This window comes from Alexandromys fortis, unplaced genomic scaffold (genome assembly GCF_014885135.2).
Source record: "Alexandromys fortis isolate MF-2015 unplaced genomic scaffold, M_Fortis_MF-2015_v1.1 scaffold_97, whole genome shotgun sequence".
Lineage (NCBI taxonomy): Eukaryota > Metazoa > Chordata > Mammalia > Rodentia > Cricetidae > Alexandromys > Alexandromys fortis.
In genome coordinates, this window is record NW_026067981.1 from 3,694,768 (window position 1) to 3,715,672 (window position 20,905).

At 38.0% G+C, this 20,905-nt stretch overlaps 1 protein-coding gene across 3 annotated transcripts in view; it reads right to left on the minus strand.

The window, feature by feature from the left end:
* The window catches only part of Dcaf6 (DDB1 and CUL4 associated factor 6), a 114,278-nt gene that overhangs the window by 5,174 nt on the left and 88,199 nt on the right, over nt 1-20,905 (minus strand). For all 3 annotated transcript variants that reach the window (XM_050158426.1, XM_050158427.1, XM_050158424.1), the window contains 7 exons: nt 20,493-20,608; nt 19,885-19,953; nt 19,359-19,677; nt 7,166-7,304; nt 5,383-5,539; nt 4,050-4,138; nt 888-993 (listed from right to left, as the gene is read on the minus strand). In XM_050158426.1, coding sequence (XP_050014383.1) covers nt 888-993; nt 4,050-4,138; nt 5,383-5,539; nt 7,166-7,304; nt 19,359-19,677; nt 19,885-19,953; nt 20,493-20,608 — 995 coding nt within the window. The remainder of the gene's footprint in view (nt 1-887; nt 994-4,049; nt 4,139-5,382; nt 5,540-7,165; nt 7,305-19,358; nt 19,678-19,884; nt 19,954-20,492; nt 20,609-20,905) is intronic.

The window sequence follows — 20,905 nt, forward strand, 5'->3', positions numbered from 1 at the left end:
CATTCCTGCCTGATAAAAATGTTGTCCTAGTACACACTTGATAATAATTCTACTGTTATGAATACAGATTATGCAATTTACTCTTGAATATCGGCTGTAATATATGTAGCTTTTGGATTTGTGTCATTGAACCACAGTTTATCATCTAAAGTATTGATGGGTTACTGAGATGGCTCAGTAGTTAAGAGCTGATCTGGACTTAGTTCCCAGCACCCACACAGCAGCTCTCGGGTCAAGACCACAGTCTGTAACTGCAGTTACAGAGGATAGAACACCCTCTTCTGGCACTGCACACACGGTACATAAATGTACATGCAGGTAAAACCCATACACACAGAATAAAGATAAATGAATCTTTAAAAAGTTATTGAAAAATACAGTAATATATTTTTATCTTTTACCATGCTATATTTGTTTTTATTTGGGGCATTACTGATTTTGAATAAATCTATATTAAAGTATATTTAGCATAACTTTGTATTTTTGGTTTTTTGTTAGCTGAGGCAGGATCTCATATCTTTCAGGCTAGCCTTGAACTTACTGTGTAGCCTCAGGTGACTTTGGACAACTCTTCCTCCTCCCTCTATTTGTGTTTAGATCACCATCCAGCAGTACAGTGTGTCTGGAGGTTTATGGTACAATTTTTGTAATTGAGAAGATCAGCTAATAAAGAGCTCTCAAGCGACTCTGTTTTCATTTTACCATTTTCTAATAAACTTAGTTTATAAGGAAATAATTCATTGGGATAAGGCAAGGGTTCACAGAAAAAAATCCTGAAGTTGTTGCTTTCATTTTTGGATCTTAAGAAAGTCACGGAAACTTCTGTAAAGTAGGGCTGACTGTTTTCAGTGCAATAATGACGTTAGTGATAGAGTAGAAGCTCTTACCGGCTCGTATATGATTCAGCGACGCCAACATTCTCAACATGAAAGAGGCTGGGACGGTAATGGTGTTTCTAGTCTCTTCCAGCATGAGTTCATTCCGAGTTATAACCTACAGCAGGTGAGACAACTATGTCAGAGTTCACACAGTAACAGCATCCTTGCCTTCAAGATTATGAAACAGTTTTCAAGATCACCAAGTCTTAGGAGGAATATTTCATTCTTTTTATGTATAACATCTACATTTCCACCTTAAAGCTATTCCATGTCAAACAATTACTTTAACTTGAAAATCAGAGATTAGCATGACTTTAAAGATTTTTATTTATTGTAAAAAATTATGGGTTTCATGATAACTTTAGTTAATTCAAGCATTGTCTTGTACTTTGGCCATATTTAGTCCTTTCTGCACTCTCCTGGCCCCTGTCCTAAGCAAAGCAGCAAACTACAAAACCCAAAATACAGAACCAGTAGCTTTCCTATTTCCTGTAACACATGTGCTGAGAAAGAAACAAGAACAGCCCCGTTCCAGCAGCATCAAAATCCATAAACACACCAGATACCCATGAGCAAACCTACTCAGGAAGATGAAGACTTTCACAGTATGTAAAACAACTTAAACTGGAGAGAGAGCCTGTTAGTCAAATGTGCTGGGAAAACTGAAAATCCCCAAGTAGAATGAGATTACAACCTCACCTCTAATTCTGTCCAAAATTCAATTCAAAATGGATCACTAATGTAGGATTTGAAACTTTTAGTGTTAGGGGAGAACACTTCAAGATATAAACACAGAAAGGGACTTAATAAAAAGGACTCTAATAGCTTAAGAAATTATTCCAAGACTGGACACATAGGATTTCATCAAATTAAAAGGCTTCTTCCCATTAACACAGTGAAAAGACAAGCCTACAGAATGGGAGTGAAATCTATGTAAACTGTGCATCTGACAGACAGCAGAAAATTCAATATTAAAAACCAAGTCATCCAACCAGTGGAGAAAATACTTGGACAGGAAGTTCTCAAATGAAATACAAGTGACCAATAAACAGGAAGAAAACGTTTAACACCCCCAGCCAGCAGGGCAATGCTCTACAGCAGGAGGATCTCTGCAAGTTTGAGGTCAGCCTGGTTCACAGAGCCATTCTGAAGCCAGTTGAGGCTGTAAAGTGAGATTCCCCAATCAAAACAATAAAAAAAAAAAATTAGGCCAGGCGGTGGTGGTGCACACTTTTAATCCCAGCATTCTGGAGGCAGAGGCAGGCGGATCTCTGTGAGTTCGAGGCCAGCCTGGTCTACAAGAGCTAGTTCTAGGGCAGGCTCCAGAGCTTCATAGAGAAACCCTGGCTCTAAAAACAAAACAAAACAAAACAAAAAAAACAGAACAACAAAAAAAAAAAACAACAACTCTACACTGAGATATCATCTCACCACAGGAAAACAAATTACAATGCATGCTGGAGAGGAAGTGTGAGGAAAGAGTCAGGGTGTACTGCTGCAGGCAATATAAACTGGTACAGCTCCTATCAAAATCAGTGTGATGCTTCCTCCAAAAGACTACAATAGGACTACTATATGATTTACCATATCAGCCCCGTGTTTATACACAAAGGAGTCTAAGATACTCGTGCACACATGTGTACCACTGCAGCACTCATACATCCAAACCAGAACCAGCCTAGACATCCACGGATAAAGAAAATGTATCTAGGGTTAAGTCATCAGGAAGAAGGGTTAGATTATGTCCTCTGCAGAAAAATGGGTAGAAAAGAGATTACCATGCTCAGTGGAATAGACAAGACTGAGAAAGCTGAATACAGTATGTTTCTCTCTGCTATGAAGAGTAAAGTAACAAGGAATGAAAACAGAAGTGAAGTGGGAGCAGGGAGGAAGGGGAACAGGACAGCACAGGTAAAATACCTTGTGTGTTTTCATAAGCAGAACTTCACACACACACCCCTCTCTCACTGAGACCCACCATTTTGTATGCTAGTTAAAAACTGTTAATGAAAATGAGTAAAACCAAGGAACTAAGGGAATCTTAAAACGTAATGAATTATCTGATCACTTGTTGCTCTACCTTTTGACACTGGAGGGGGTGAGGGTGGGGTTGAGAGGGGCAGTCATAATTCCCTCTGTGAAAAACCCAAAATTAGAAAAAAGTAAAATGTCTACAATTACGAATTATGGAGGGTCGCATATAGTAAGGTTATCCCTTCTCCACCCCCCAGTTTATTAGGACAGAGTCTTGACGTGTGATTGTTTGACAGAAAGAACTCTTCAGCTTCCTGGGTGAATTACAGACTACATAATTAAATTGTTTGCAAACAAAACACTCTTAAAAGACAAACTTTTTTTCTTCTTCTTTTCTTGAGACAGGGTTTCTCTGTGTATCAGCCCTAGCTGTCCTGGAACTCACTCTATAGACCAGGCTGGCCTTGAACCCACAGAGACCCACCTGCCTCTCCCTCAGGAGATCAAAGGTGTGCGCCACTGCCCAGCAGTATACACCCTTTTAATGCTTTCTGTTATACATAATAGATATATATTTCTTTAAAATATATTCCTAATCTGTTATTAAAGTCAATATTATAATTAGTAAGATAACAATCTAGTTTTTACATTTACTATATAGATATGTTTTTATTTCATATTTCTTTCTTTCTTTTTTTTTTTTTTTTTTTTTTTTTTTGGTTTTTCGAGACAGGGTTTCTCTGTAACTTTGGATCCTGTCCTGGAATTAGCTCTTAAAGACCAGGCTGGCCTCGAACTCACAGAGATCCGCCTACCTCTGCCTCCCAAGTGCTGGGATTAAAGGCATGTGCCACCGCCGCCTGGCTCATTTTTCTTTTTCAAAAGATTTGACCTCCTTTCTCTTTAAAGATTTGGCCTCTTCTCGCTCCCCTTCTTTTCCTAATACATGGTCTCATTTTATAGTTGTGGCTGGCCTAGAACTTGCTATAAAGACCACCAGACTGACCTTGAACTTTGACATCCATCTGCCTACGCATCACGAATGCTGAGATTAAAATTTTAACTTCCAAAAAAAAAATTTTAACTTCCTTAACTGATTGACTTTGTTTTATGTTAGCAACTAATAACAAACTAGTTTTCTCTTAAGATAGCATTATAGAAAAAAAAATTAAAATAGAAATATAGTAAAAGTCTTACTTCATCAGCAAGTTTTCGATTAAAAATCCTTGACTCTTCTAGTGGCGACCAGATCTTTATATCATAGTCTATACCAGATGAGGCTAGAACTAGAAAGAAAATTTATACCTTTATCATAAATTCAAGATATAAATATTAAGCATAGCTGCAAATTTAACAAAATTTGGCTTGAATGAAAACTAGTATACATATTTTTGAAGTATTTTGTTTGTTTCTTTGTCTTTTGAGACAGGGTCTCTCTATATAGCCCTGGCTGTCCTGGCACTCACTATGTAGACCATGCTTGCCTGAAAATCACAGAGATCTACCTGACTCTGCCTCCTGAATGCTGGAAATAAAGGTGTGTGCCACCACACCTGGCCAAAGATTTGTTTTAAAGTGTGTGTGTGGGTGTGTGTGCACGCACACGCACATGGGTACACAAGAGTGTAGGTGCATGCAAAGGCCAGAAGAGGCATCAGCTTCCCTGTGAGCTACTTGATGTGGGTACTGGGAAGCAAACTTGGGTGCTCTTCAAGGGTAGTTGTTTTTAACTGCTGAGCCATCTCTCCAGTCTTTTACCACATAATTAACTGTTAATTGTCATTTGGAACATTTCCTAAAAGTAACTATAGAAGGAAATTTTAAGACCTTGAAGTCACTCAAATTTGTCATATTCATTGTTTTCTTATGAAATATATGGCCACTTAAAAAAAGGCAAGAGCAAGCCAATTCTATTTTATGTTAATAAATTAATTCAGACATGTGAAGTCTTAAAAAGATATGGAGGCTGTTTTGAATAAATGATGAGAAATTCAGTCATGCCAGACTCTATAAACCTTAAATATTAGAAGAATAAGCCTTTTAACCTGTTTCTTTAGAATATCTGTCAAAAGCACATTCTTTTCTTTCTTTTTGAGGGTGGAACCTTTAAAAATATTTGTCCTTTGAGAATTTCACACATGCACATAAAATGTTCTGATCAACCCCCCTTCCCTTCTCTCACTCTTCCTAGACTGTCACCCATGTACCCTTCCTAACTCTATGTACTCGTTTTTAAAACCACAAATCCAGTCAGTGCTGCCAGAATGCGCATGAGTTTGGGCTATCCTCCAGCATGGCAACTTACCAGGAGCCACATCCCTGAGGGAAAATGGCCCTTCCTCTACCTGCAGCATTAATTGCCTGTATCTCCTCAGCTAGGAATAGGGCTCTCTGAGCTGCTCTCCCATACATGTAGAGCTATAACTCTCTCTAGTAATGCTTAGTAGGGCAATTCAGACTTTTGTAATATTGACTCCACTGATGAACGGCACCAGCAGTCTCTACACTTGCTCTATGAAAGCTGTCTTACTTGGGTCAAATGGGTGAGGCTGCAGACAGTTGACCACATGATTATCCGCTTCCAGAAGCATCAAGTGCTCAGCAGTGTGCCGATCCCAGATGAAGATATGGCCACAGTCGGAACCACTCATTACGAAGTTAGCACCCCAGAAATTGGCTTCTTTTATCTGAGGGATTTTAAGAAGCACGAGGACATCTAAGTCAAAGTTATCAAAGAAAGACAGATTCCATTCCTATGTTGCAAATGAATTGATTTTAAAATTAAAAAGTAAAATACTGAAGTTTTTTTCTCCCTAAGAATCTTAAAATCATGATAGCACTTCACTGGTGAATAACATAGTGGCCACACATGTGAGGCCTCCCCTAAGAGCAGGTTTTGCTATGAGACAGTATTTGACACACAACAGGTACCTCATACATGCTAAACAAGTAAACGAGATTTCTGGGCTTATGTATGTATTATGTAAAAATATATACATATAGATGAGCTTTCTAAAAACCATCTCATTTTAGCTCTATAAAACAATGAAAACATTTCACAGGAAACAGGAATTTTTTCCATTAACTGTTAGCCCACATAATTGAGAAGATAAACATATCCTTAGTCAAGCAAGCAGACAAAGGAATATGGTATACTAAATGGCTACCCTATTTTAATAAACATACAAGAAAGGACTGTAAAAGATCTTTACACTTCAGACATCGTCTTTATCATTTCCCCTGCAGCTGCCGCAGGACAGCAGGGAAGGAGAGGCTGCTGCTGTGCACTTGCCCACCCAGGGTTTTCATTTCTTTCTGTACTAAGCCATGAGCTCGGGGTCATGTGCACACTAGGCAAGCACTCGACCATTGAGGTATGGACTCAGTCACCTTTTAATTACTTTCATCTAAAATTCGAATTGGCAAAATGCAGAAATCTAAATTGGTTATTTCTATTAATAATGAGTATCTGATTAAGAATGATGAAATTGTTACTATTGATGACATATACAGAGAAAGCTAATTATTTTCTCAATTCAGTTCATTTTTACCTAGAATCTCAAGAAGGTAAAAACATGATCTGCAAGTACTTTGCAATAACACTACAGGCATACCGAACACTTTCTAGCTATGAATGGTTTAGAGTAATAGCTATATTGTTTCCTTGCACTGGGCATGCAAATTTGTGGGTTTTAAACCCTACAACTGACTGCAGATCTCCTGGTCTATCCTGTCAATTTCAAAGATGAAGAATTAAAGCAAGGAGTGATCAAAGCCAATTTTTAGCTGTTACTTTAAAAGGTGTTGTAATTAATGTATCTGTATTTTATACTCAACCTGGATTCTGTATATAGATTTATTTTCTCATTCCAAAATAACAAAATGTGGTAAAATTAACTTTAAAAAATTTAATAGTAAATTTCTGAGGATAGCAAGCATAATAAATAAATAAATTGTTATAAAAAGCAATATCTACATGTTCTAAGCTAAAATAATTTTTTCTAATGCACATATATTTCTTTAGTAAGGTAGAGTTTTTTTGCAATATATTACAAGACTAAAAGAACCACATTTGAATAAAGGAGTAACAAAATCACCACGGGGGGGGGGGGCCATGAGGCTAGATGGTGGTGGCATCCTGGAGGCAGAGGCAGGTGGATCTCTGTGAGTTTGAGGCCAGCCTAATCTATAGTGTGTGTTCCAGGACAGCCAAGGCTATACAGAGAAACCCTGTCTCAAAACAAAACAACAACAACAACAACAAAAAACCCAGGCAACTGCATCACATCAAGAATGCCATGAGCATTAGGTACCATTGTCCGGGAGTTGCGATGGCCCTTATAAACCATCTTTACTAGTGGCCTCCTGATGTTCAAAGTATCCAGTTCTTCCATCTCTTTTCTTTCTTTTCTCCTCCTGAAGAACTCCTGGATGCGGGCAACAGCGGAGCGTCTGTGTATTACAAATTCAAACAAAACAAAAATAAACATTCACAGACAACTTCTGAATAATGATGAAAAATGTCAAAATCCAATAAGTCTATATTTCAAACACATTATTTTTATAAAGCACCCCCAATCAAAAGCATAAAAAGGCAGAGTTCATCACAGCAGTTGAGTTACTACAAGATATTTTAGTTCAGTGGTCACTTAGGAAACTGGTACTGGTTGACAAAGAAAACAGCATGCGACACAGTAGTTTCGAAAGTACTGTTTTATAAAATCAAACAGGCAAAATTCGTGTGCAATTTTATTTCAAACAAAACATCCTGTTCACCTTGTTTGGTGGCCTAGGCCTGGAGTCACACCCTTGGGGGGTAAAAGGGGATCAGGAACCAAGATCAGCTCTAACTCCAATGTGGATTTTGAAGCCTGGGCTACTTGAGACGCTGTCTCAAAAGAAACAAAAACCCAATGCCCTGTTCCATTTTTAAGTATTTCTCTTCACAAAGGCCCATAAAGAGAACGCCAAGGAAAATAAGAACATGGGAGCAGTGGTAAACTAATACTCTGACATAGTTTAAAGATATTCCAAGAGCAGACCAGTCAAGAGGAGAATAAATATCAGTAAGAGATAAAACGAAAACCTTCAAGTAGCGACTCTTTTATATGGCTCCACACTAAAGTAGAAACTTGCAGGTAAAGAGACAGATTCCATCCTCTCTCCAAAGGGGCTGATGGTAGCAGCAGCTACGTGAGAACAAAGGACTCTTTAAGATTGATTTTATTAGTACGGGAATTCTCCTGTCTCCACTTCCCACCTCAAGGAGCACCGGGATTACTGACATATCTACTACGCCTGGCTTTGCATGGGTTCTGCCAGCTCAAACTCAGATCCTCAGGCCTGTGTGGCCGTCTCCACAGCACATCCGGCTTCCTTAGCCTGATACTGTAATAACCACTTAGGCTGATGTACTCACTGAAGTTCACTTATCTTTCCTGGAAAGTATGTCTTTGAATAAGTATAACTTATTTATTGTGTTGTTAGGTTTCTGATGACTGAAATTGGGCCACCATCACCATATGACACATCTTTTGGTGAACACATGCTCATGTTGGCTGTGTCCTAGGAGTGCACCGCACTGTAGAATGTGCACCAGGCTCGCCTACAGTAAATAGTCCCAGTTTGGGAACATGGTTGCACAGATTCATACTCCTACCGGCAGCATACTGTAGTTCCAGAACATAGCATTTTTGAAAAAAGTTAAACAATATAAAGTCATGGGGAAGCTGGGTCCTGGTGCACACCTTTAATTCCAGCACTTGGGAGGCAGAGGCAGAAGTAGTTCTGTGAGTTCGAGGCCAGTTTGGTCTACATAGAGTTCCAGGACAGCCAGGGCTACACAGAGAAACCCTGTCTCAAATTACCAAAAAGTCTTGTAGAAAAACTGAAAATACAAATATATATTTCCTTACTAAAAACTATAACTGATACGGGCTAGGCATTAATTTAAATGGTCATACAGAAACAAATTTATATATTCATAGAAAACGGTTGGAAACAGCAAACTGTTAGAATTTTAATAATGATGTTACAATTACACATTACCGTTTAAAAATATTTTGTTTTCTATAAAAATTGCTATACTCTACACTATTCAGGAAAATGAAAAGCATTAACAAAATTGCTCTACAGCTGTGAGAGTTTAGTGGCTGAGTATTTGATGAGCTTGCTTACTAAAGCACTAAGGTAGCATATGTAAAATTAATTGATTCAGAACTTCCAAATCACTAATGAATAATAGCAGTTATTATTCTATTTGGGAGAAACATCTAATATATTGAGAAAAACAAAAACAAACACAAGGTAACTCAGCTAAGTTACAATGTATCTGATCAAGCCAAGCCCCATTCATGACAGAAACTGTACCACAGTAAGACAGAAAGGAACATTGGGACCCTTGTATAAGCTACTCACAGGAACCCTAACTACCCACCTAAACACACCAGTGGGGAATTCTTCCCACAGTTAGGGGTAAGGTGTGATACCTGATACCATTATTAGCTGGCACAGTAAGGAAAAAAATGGAAGAGAAAGAAAATTTGCATTTGTAGACCATATAATTTCTACATAAAAATAAAAATAACTTATAGGCTAATTAATAGAAATACTAGAAAAGTAATGTGGCTGGAAATACAATTAGGATACAAATCAACTGCTTTCTAAAAATCAGCAATACAGGATCAGTATAAAAATGTAAAAGAACACATTTGTTACAAAATATAAATTCTTATAAAAGATTTGTAAAATTTCTTTGTAAAAATTTATAAAATGTTACTGTGTGACTTTGTGTGTGTACAGCTCTGCCTATCCTCTCTGGTGTCTCCTTCAACCACGTACACCTTATATTATTCCAGACAGGGTCTCCCACTGAAATTGGAGCTCCTGTTTCAGATAGACCTGCTGTCTGGGCAACCCTAGGGTTCACTTCTTTCCACCCACCCAGGTGTTATGGTTACAGTCACATGCACTATGCCTAACTTTTGTGTGCATGCTGGGAATCTAAACTCAGGCCCCCATGCTTGCAAAGCAAGCACTTCACCCTCTGAGCCATCTCCCCAGCCACTGAAAGACGTTTTCAAAAATTTAAATAAATACAAAGATAACTGTATTATACTCACCTTTCACTGAAATTGATATATTCGCTACAACTATAACCATCATCTGAGGATTTATCTGTGGAACTTAGAAGCTGATTTTAAGACAAAATGAAGGTTCAGGACAATGGTAGTGCATGCCTGTAGTCTCAGCTATTCTGAAGGCAGAGGCAAGAAGATACCTGCTTGAGCTATGCTCACAGGGTGCCCACCACCAAAATGATCAACCCTCCTAAATGGTTCTCCTTGTTACCTAGTTTCTCTTAAGGGTCTTAAGAAGTAGCTAAATAATTTAAGAATATCACAGTCCAAGTTGATACAGAACCCATAAATACATCCCTAACTGAAAAGCTGCAGCGGCACACATTTTTTAGTAGAATGTTGAAGTGAGCCCCATATTCTATCGGTCGTCTACCCATGCCTGGCTTACTGTAAAAAGTAGCCAAACTAAGAAGTGGCTTGTTTTTCTGACCTTATCAGTTTCTAAAACAAAGTAGTACATAAATTATTTAGTAACAATCCGAATGAAAAAAATAGGTGGTTTCCTATACGGAATACAGAAATAATAAGGTAAGCCAAATAAGGTAAAATAAATCTATAGTAATTCCTCATTAAGACTATCCCCAGTAAATTTGAGTTCAGTTTTGCTTTTTAAAACAAGTTTTATTTCTATTATTATATGTATAGTTGAGGGCGCATATGGTCTGCACTGTGAGTGTGGCAGCTGAGAACAACTTTGTGGAGTCCCCTTTTCTTGCCTCCACCTTTATGAGGGGCCGATCCAGTGCAGGTCACCAGCTAAGCCACGTCCCAGGTCCTCATTTTTGTTTTTATGCTGGTGTTTGGAGGCAGTTTTGACATTAAAGCATATCTGAAGTCAGTAATTTTGCAAATGATTCTATTATTGGTTGTCACCCCATTGTGTAAATGGACTACATTTTCTTTTCTCATTCTTCATAGACGGGCATCTAGGTTCTATCCAGGATCTGGCTATTACAAATAAAGCTGCTATGAACATAGCTGAGCAAATGTCCTTATGGTATGATTGAGCATCCTTTGGGTATATGCCCAAGAGTGCTATCATTCAACTATGTGCATAGCAGCATTATTTGTAATAGCCAGAACCTGGGAGAAACCTAGATGCCCCTCAACTGAAGAATGGATAAAGAAAATGTGGTACATTTACACAATGGCATATTACTCAGAGGTTAAAAAAATGACATCTTGAAATTTGCAGGCAAATGAGTGGAACTAGAAAAACCCATCCTAAGTGAGGTAACCCAGACTCAGAAAGAGAAATGCAGTATGTACTCACTCATAAGTGGACAGCAGGCATAAAGCAAAGGACAACCAGCCTACAATCCACCACCCCAGAGAAGCCAGGTAACAAGGAGAACCTTAAGGGAGATATACATGGATCACCCTGGGAAGGGGAAATAGACAAGATCTCCTGAGAAAATTGAGAGGTGTGGGGGAGGGAGGGCAGAAGGGGAGGGGAAAGAGAAAGGAAGCAGGAGGAGAACATGAATGTGGGTGACAGTTATATGGCTGGGGCAGTCTGTGGCGCCACTGGCAGTGGGACCAGGATTTATCCCTAGTACTTGAACTGGCTTTTTGGAACTCTTTCTTTTTGGAAGGATACCATGCTCAGTCTATATATATATATATATACTGTATATATTATGTATACAATATTCTGTCTGTGTGTATGCCTGCAGGCCAGAAGAGGGCACCAGATCTCATTACAGATGGTTGTGAGCCACCATGTGGTTGCTGGGAATTGAACTCAGGATCTTTGGAAGAGCAGACAATACTCTTAACCTCTGAGCCATCTCTCCAGCCCCCTCAGCCTACATATATTGGGGAGGGCCTTGGTCCTACTTCAAAGTGATGTGCCAGACTTTGTTGACTCCCCATGAAAAGCCTTACCCTCTCTAAGGAGTGGATAGGGTGGGGAAAGGGAGGGAGAGGGAACTGGGATTGGTATGAAAAATGAGAAAAGATTGTTTTGTTTTTTTTTTTTTTTTTTTTTTAAAGCTACTAAATGCTGGAGACTACCAGGTTGTGGGACTGTGTCCACTCCACTCTGGCTAATCCATCTCTTAAAAGAAAGTACATCTAATGAAGGAGACTAGAGAGAGGGAGTGGGGACTATTTAGCAGACTAAGAGATAGGATGAGATCACAGGAGAAAAAGAGAGGAGAGGAGAACAAGTACCATTTTATTTATTATTCAAAGAAATAATATGGTATGTAGCATTTGCAATACAATAAGGCATAGTCATAAAATATAACACAGTCCCTTGTGAGAACTGTCATATCCGTGAGTTTAATTTTCTTATTTACTTCAGCAGAAATTTATAGAAGAAGTAACAGAGCAGCTGTGTGCACGTGACCTCAGGAAAACACTGTTGTATAATTAGAAATATACTTAAGGAATCTCTACATAAAGCCTGGGTGGAGAATGAGTCTAGTTTTATTCACTAAAGGGTGACATCTTCTGTTTCAGCATCAGTCACTGCTTTTTACATCATCTACTCTATAGTTTTAGCCTCGGTAAGACTCAATTAAAGCAACATGTTACTTTTTAGTTGTAATCTTCATTTTAAAAGCAGAAACCAGCTTTGAGTACAGGTATATAAAGTTTAGTAAGTTAAAAACATCAAAAAGCCTTGAAATAAATTCCATTTTGGTGTCATTAAATTAAAAAGTGACAGTCAGTAGTTGAATCATTTGCAAAATTATTGACTTCAAATATGCTTTAATGTCAAAACTGCCTCCAAACACCAGCATAAAAACAAAAACGAGGGTTTGTGATGTGGCTTAGCTGGTGACCTGCACTGGATCTCCTGGCCCCTCATAAAGGTGGAAGTGAAAAAAGGGGACTCCACAAAGTTGTTCTCAGCTGCCACGCTCACAATGCAGACCATATGCGCCCTCAACTATACATATAATAATAGAAATAAAACCTGTTTTAAAAAGAAAAACAACTCAAATTTACTGGGGATAGTCTTGATGAGGAATTACTATAGATTTATGTTAATTTTTGGCTTACCTTATTATTTCTGTATTCCATATTGTTACTAAATAATGTATGTACTACTTTGTTTTAGAAATTGATAAGGTCAGAAAAACAAGCCACTTCTTAGTTTGGCTACTTTTTACAGTAAGCCAGGCATGGGTAGACGACCGATAGAATATGGGGCTCACTTCAACATTCTACTAAAAAATGTGTGCCGCTGCAGCTTTTCAATTAGGGACGTATTTATGGGTTCTGTATCAACTTGGACTGTGATATTCTTAAATTATTCAGCTACTTATAAAAAGATGGCATTGAAAAATCAGAATCTTAAAACATAGCACAGAGTTAGACTTGGAGAAAAAGAACATATGAATGACAAAAACTTCTAATTATTATGCCAATCAAGTTTTAAAGAAAACATAAGTTGCATTCTTCAACCAACTTCAAAGCAAGTAACTGGTATTTGGGACCCCATCAGACAACAGTTACGTGTTGCCACACGGAGGGAATGCAGTCACATCTGCACACAAGACATCTTTTCATTCTACTCCCATGCAGTACATGCAGATCAGTACAGTCTGTGAAAAGCAACCTGTTGACAATGCTTAGCACTTAGGAGATCAGTAAGATCAAAGAAGGTTATTAACTGTTAATAGGTAAGGTGGTTAGCTGTGAAAAGAGAGGACCTGGTAAATCCACCATAAAGAAGAAATGAAGGAGCACTCTGAATTACCTCATTATTCTATCACCTACTGCTGTTCCTCTGATATTAAATCTAGTGAAGGGAACATAATAACTAATGTCACTTATGAAGATTTAAAAACCAAATATGTAAAGCATTATAGTCACCACTTTTGTCATCAATCATCTCAATATAAAGGATTTTGTTCCCCTCTGTGATCGTCTCTGAAGTGAAGTGCAGGAAGAAATCAAGGAAACAGATATACTCACTGAATAAGATCAGAAGGAAGACTGCAGTGAATCTCTTTTCCTTCCCAGTAAGTCAGCCCTAATCCTGCCATAATGTGGGGCAGGACTGACTTTGAACACCTCCAGTTGCAGAACCTCAGGGCTGAACTACACTTTGGGAAATAAGCCATGAAGCTGACTCTGAACCACAAAACAGGAACAAGCAAATGGCGTACCAGGGCTTTTAACTCCCCAGGAACCCTAGGTTTTCTCTTTGATGATTTCGTCTGCAATTTTCTTTAATAAAGCAAGTGGAATCATTAAATGAATCAGAAATAATGAGTGAAGAAATGCTGGTATGCCAGCATCTCTTTTTATAGTATGAAGAATTCTGGCTCCACAGAGTCTGGAAAGACTGGATGGACCAAAATTTCTCTGCAAATGATATACACTTTAGAAATAATGGCATGGTAGAAGGCAAGAGGGGAGGAAGGGAAGAGAGTGGAGAAAAATGTATAGCTCAATAAAAACAATAAAAAGGTAAAAATAATTAATGGAGCAATATAGGCTGAATACTTTAAATCATTAGGAAGAACTCATTAGAACTATAACAATTTAGCTATTCAGTGCACTAAGGGCTTCACAAAGTATTATTTGCTTGTCTTTTTCAGAGTAATTTTGTTTTCTTCTTTGATTTATCAAGAAAAAAAAAGTCATCATTCCATTTACTCCATGATGAAGCTGGCGCTGTAAGAGGAGCTTACAAGAAAACTACCTAAGAAAAAAGCTTGCTGGGTGTGGTGCTGCCCGCCTTTAATCCCAGCACTCCGGAGGCAGGAGCAGAGTTCAAGGCCAGCCAGGGCTGCACACAACGAGATCCTTTCTGTCCTCAAAAGAAAAGAAAGAAAAGCCAGGCACTTTCTCATTCCCAAGGTACATTCTAATGTTCACAAATCCAGCATATGAAATTAGTGAAGGAATAAACATACCAATCTTACTTGTTTTTAATACCACCATTAGTGAACACAATGTATTTTTACCAGTTTATTTTATATTTAATGGTTTATGCTTCTATCCTAGAAAAAGAGGACCCATTTCTTTTAAAATCTGGATTTCTGCCAATAAAGACATTAAGAGACATAGCCAAGTTCTCTCTGTGACTATCTGTTAAAAAGCAGGCACCAGCAAACTGCTTTTATGTTAAATTTTGGTCAGTTATTTTTATGACCTTTAAGCTAAGGACAGTTTTCTCATTTTTAAATGGCTTACATTTTAAATAGCTATATAAGTGCCTATGTAATAGTTTCCACTTTACCTCATGGCTAGCAAAGCCTAAATTATTTATTATCTTGCCCTTTGGGAAAAAAAAGTCTGAATACCTCTATTTTAGAGTTCCAGCTGTTTTTACACAGACTTGCTATAGTTAGAGAAGAGCATTCACATTGAAATTACCTATGTTGCTGCTATGGCCTTTATTTTTCAAGGCATTGCCTTATCATGCTTCATTTCAGCCTCAAAATGCAAACTGGCACCGGGCAGTGGTAGTGCATGCCTTTAATCCCAGCACTTGGGAGGCAGAGACAGGTGGATCTCTGTGAGTTTAAGGCCAGCCTGGTCTACAAGAGCTAGTTCCAGGACAGGCTCCAAAGCCACAGAGAAACCCTGTCTCAAAAAACCAAAAAAAAAAAAAAAATGCAAACTGGCTTAGTACATAACAGAACTTTAAGAATTCTAATAGTCAAGTTTGGTGGCCCTGCTTGTAATCCCACCCTGGTGGTGGGGGCAGGAGGATCAGGAATTAAATGTCACCTTCAAATACACAGCAAGTTCAAAAATGCAGAAAGAATGCAAGCAGATGAATTATGGAAATCATTACTCTGTAGTACAAGGGCTGTTTGGTATTTTAAATTAAATATATATATCAAGGGCTTAACTATATGAAACTTTTAAGGCGTCATTTAAAAGTTTAAATTTAGAAAACAATAAAATTAAAATTAAAATCAGGGCAAAATTGTGACATATACTATATAGCTTTTTGGAGAAATTTAAATAAAAATTTAACTAACTGTACATTTAACTTTTTAACTATTTGACTTTTACCATTCTTACTATGAGGACCATTTCTCTACCCTAACTAAATTAACTGACTGGGCTTTTTAAATGGCAGCAAGTAAGTGTCCTGGGGCACACTGACGGCACACTGCACTTCTAGACTGGGCCTAGAGTGGTCAATGGCGTCAGAGTGACTAAGATGGGTGTTTCACCAATGTGTAGCATGTACCTTTGCCTCTTCAGAGACAGAAAGTAGCCCAAATATTGCTACTTTTACAAGATGGGAAATGATTTGGATTCTTACAAGTCAATTCTCTTAAAACTTGCTCCTTTTAGAATATAAGTCAATCTATTGTTTACCTCCAAATTTAGAAGCAACAAACTGGGCCTGAGGCCATGCAAATGGTCCATCACTAAGCAGTAACAAGATGGCAGCAGCCTCAGGATGATGCAGAGGGCAGACACAGCAGGCACACTCTTTACCCTAGCTACACAGCAAGTGGAGCTAGGGAAGCTGGACACCACAGAAAGACCAGATTCCAGAGTCTTGTTTTAATCACTTACAAGCTTCTGGTAAAGAGCTAGGAGGAGAGGCTAGATGTGCCTCTTGCCTGTAACACCATTACTTCAGAGGCTAAAGCAGAAGATTACTTTGAATTCAAGGCCTCAGGACTACAAAATGAGGCAACAAAAAAGCATATCCAAATAAACAAACAAACAAATGAAAACAACACCAAACCTGGGAAAAGACAAAGCAAGTCTGGAGGGAACCGGTTATAATGCTGAAAGAGTGCTACAATGGCATTAGCATCACCTCAGTTGGGTATATTTACCCAGGCGACATTTTACTTAGTTTTAGATACTTAGTTTTCTCTTGCTTTGAATTGCTTGTATATTTTCTTCTGCAATAAATTTTTAAGATTCCTGAAGAGTAAGAATTTTATTATTATTTCTGTTGCTAGCCTATAAATTTATGTCCTATAAAAGCTAAGTAATATACAGGCCAAACTTAGGTCAAGGAACCTGAGTATACAGATTGTTAAATAATATCCGGTCTTTAAAAGTTTAATTTAAGCTCATGCATAAAGAGGAGGCAGTTCCATGCTGTTATCCATAAATACCAACCTTCTAAATATTTAACTAATCTAATTCTACATTTGAATTTTCTAGGTTAATCAAGTTATCAGGTACCAACTTCGTGGCAGATGAAACCTTTGGAGAATAAGCAATTACCTAAATATTATAAAAATGGTGATGTTTTAGAAATCAGCAGTTTGATTTTCGACTTGTGCTATGCTTGGTAACTTTACCTGTATACATTAAGTAGTAATGACCTTGTAAGGAACAGAACAAAGTTTTCTTTGCAAGTGTGTGTGTGTGTGTGTGTGTGTCCTGAGCCAGAGGATTGTGCAATGTGCCTGTAACCTTGGCATTTGGATTGAGAGATCAAGGTCAGCTTGAGTTACAGAGCCAGCTAGGGCTAATAGTAACATTCTATTTCAAAACAAAACAAGGATCAATCAAAAACCATGGGAGGTTGATAATTAACAGGTGGAAGGCATTTTATTAATATTTAGGTAGGAATATAAGGGAAGATTATTTAAAAAGTGCCGTAGCAAAGTAAGTATTTTTCAGAGCTGACAGAATGAACATCTCTTTCCACGGTTAGCAGAGGCAGTTTCACTGAGCTGCAGCTGGCAGAGCCAATCGTACTGCAATTGTTTTTCAGGACTAGGTAGTCTTACACAGAAAATACATTGGTTGCTAATGACATTATCAGTATTTTCAATGTGAGCCAGGTCCTGCGACTGACTCATTTTCATAACCCTTCTTGAGATATAAAGGAAACCAAGCCTTTGAATCAGTAAGTACCGTATATGGAAAAACATTGTTAGGAGGGGTGGATTCAAACCCAAGTAATGATGTTCTTAACAACTTGACAGCATTGTTACTGTTTTGTTTTTAATATTTAAATGTATTTCATTCTTTATCCGAGGTTATGTAGCTAAAAGCTGGTCTTAAACGCAAACAGAAATTCTTCTGCCTCGGCCTTCCAAGTACTCAGATTGCAGGTATGAGCTACCAGGCCTGGCTAGATTGTAAGTTTTAATGGTATACTAATCTTCTCATTCTACATGTATAATATATAATCTTGTTAATTATGTCAAAAATGTAAACTGATTGTTTGATAAAAGTCTGTTCAACACATAAGTATCTAAAATGGTCCAAACAGAACTTCATTCCTGTGTGAATTAGGACTTCAACGATAAAACTGGATTTTCTGGAACAATGAGGTAAGAGAGTACTAATCATACAGGTAGTTTCCCATATATATGGGATACAACACACTATTCTTCCTTGGGTACCAAAGAGTGAACATGGGCCTCCCATATGCTAGCAAGTGAGTGCAATTCCCACCTCTTTCCTTTGACTTCTTATTTTGTGACAGCCTCACTAAGCTTCGTAGACAGACCTGCAACTTGTGATCCTCTTGTTGCAAACTCCCAAGTAGCTGTGATTACAGGCCTGCATCACCAGGCCTAGTGATTTTAAAAGATATTAAAAGGTATTTTACCTCCGAAAATAAAATGCTTCCTTCTGTTCATATAATCAAAGAATGGAAAAAAATCATACAAATATAATAACAATTCAATTCTTTAGTATTGCTACAATATTTATTACCCATTATACTTTTTCATTTTCCTAATTAAGTTATTACATTATTAGAAAACAGAAAAACATAGTATTCCTCAAAAGAGAACACTCATACTACCAGAGAGAACAAAAAAGAAAAAAAAAAGTAACATTAAAATAAAAACAGGTGGAGAATTTCTAAGAGTTCAAGGCTAGCCTGAAGGCCAGCCTGATCTATAGAGTGAGTTCCAGAACAGACAAGGCTACACAGAGAAACCCTGTCTCAAAATTCAAAAACCAAACAAACAAACAAAAATAAAATAAAAAACAGGCTTAGTAGTGCATACCTTTAATCCCAGCACTTGGGAGGCAGAGGCAAATGAATCTCTGTGAGTTCGAGGTCAGCCTGGTCTACAGACCAACTTCCAGGCCAGCCAGGGCTACCCAGTGCAACTCCCATTTCAATAAACAAACAAAACCCAAGAGTCATAATCTCTACAGGACAATCTGACAACACTAAATGTCCCCTCAACCTCATAATCATCCTGGCAGTCATTCTCAACATCCCCTCTCTTGATCCACACACTGAGGCACAAGACACTTTCTGTTCACTTCTTCATACAGTTTGCTCAAAGAATATGTAGAATCATTTGCAGTTTTAAAATCTATGTGTCATATATGATTGTGACACCTCTTGAAACAACTGTAAAAATGAAGAGCCTCTCATTTGGCTTCAAACAAGCTCTTGTGAATTACATATTTTATATTCTATGCTAATTAAAAACATACCAACCTATCACCAGGTCCTGCTCGATATCTTGCACCGGGGATCAGGACTGGGTCATCATCACTGTCATCTGTGTCCTGGAGAGCAGAGTCCCTGGTTGATGTGTCTTCGTGAGCTAAAGGCTCGATGGCTTCTGTTTGAGATGGGAGCTCAGGATTGGAGCTGGTCTGACTGGCAGCACTCTCAGTGCTGGTCTGCTCAGAAGCCTCCTTGCCTGTTTCAGACAAAGTAACTTCTGGTACCCCACACGGGCTGTCGGGAGTTGGGTCATTCCTTTCTCCCGAATTAGGATCCAATGGCTCAGCTGGGAGGTTAGTAGATTGTGCTGTCAGAGAACAAAGTCGTGTATAAGTTAGTCATGTGTTTATCATTACATACTTAACATAGGAACTGATATGTTCTAATATTAAGTCTGATTCCCTTAAAAGACAGGAAAATGGCACAGCTAACGTTTGGAAGTAACCTTTTCCTTTGGAGAGATTTATACAGATTAACACTGTTTAGGCTTCCTAAAGACAAAGAGACAACTCACCTATATCTATCTGGTTTTGAGTGAGGTTTTCTGAAAATGTTCCTTTCTCTGATAGTTCTTCAGGAGCTCCTAGAGTTAAACAAAATTATCATTAAATCTAGTTTTTAAAGAAAAATAAACATAACACCCCAACATTCCTTTAAATAAATGGCTCTTAATTCTGTCTGGGTAATAGAAACTTTTGACATTCAAATAAAATATCATCATTAAATCTAGGTTTAAAGAGAAAAATAAATATAACCATAACATCCCAACATTCCTTTAAATAAATGGCTTTGAATTCTGTCTTGGTGACAGAAACCTTTAACATTCAAATAAAATCTCACCCCAGAGCCCGACAAAATGGTTCAGAGGGTAAAGACACTTGCTAAATGCAAGCCTGGAAACCCGAACTTGATCACTAGAACCCAAGTCAAGGTGGAAGGAGGGAGCAGACTTCACAAAGTTGTCCTCTGACCTCCACAGGCATTTCCCCACACAATGCATTTTAAAAGTAAAACAAAATCTCACTCTACAGAGAACAAACAAAAATGAACCATTGTTGGGAAGTAGAAAAGGTGGCTATTCAGCACCAAGGTTTCTGCTTAGAGAAAAAAAAATAACCTAACCTGTTTCACTGTCTCCTTCAGGGGCTTGAGTAGAACTCTGTGGGACCGAGGGTTCCTCCTGACCCTCAGATTTGCAATGGTTCCCATTTCCTCTGGAACTTGAGGCTGTACTGCTCCTGTATTATAAGAAGATACATGATTCTACCAAAAGTTAACAAAAGAATTTTGATTTAACTTTATATTTTACAACTTAAAAGCGTATTATAAAATTCAGAACATAAGTACTTGAAAAGTCATTAAAAAAAAAAAGAGAGCAGAGTCTGACCTCACTTCCTCTTCCGCCCAACATCCTAGTCTGTTCACTCCTCCCATCTATGTTCTAAGCTATGAGGCCAAGCAGTTGGTTTATTATAATTAACCAATTACCTTCCTCCATCATTTCCCCTTTTTCTGTTTAGACAAAAAAAAAAAAA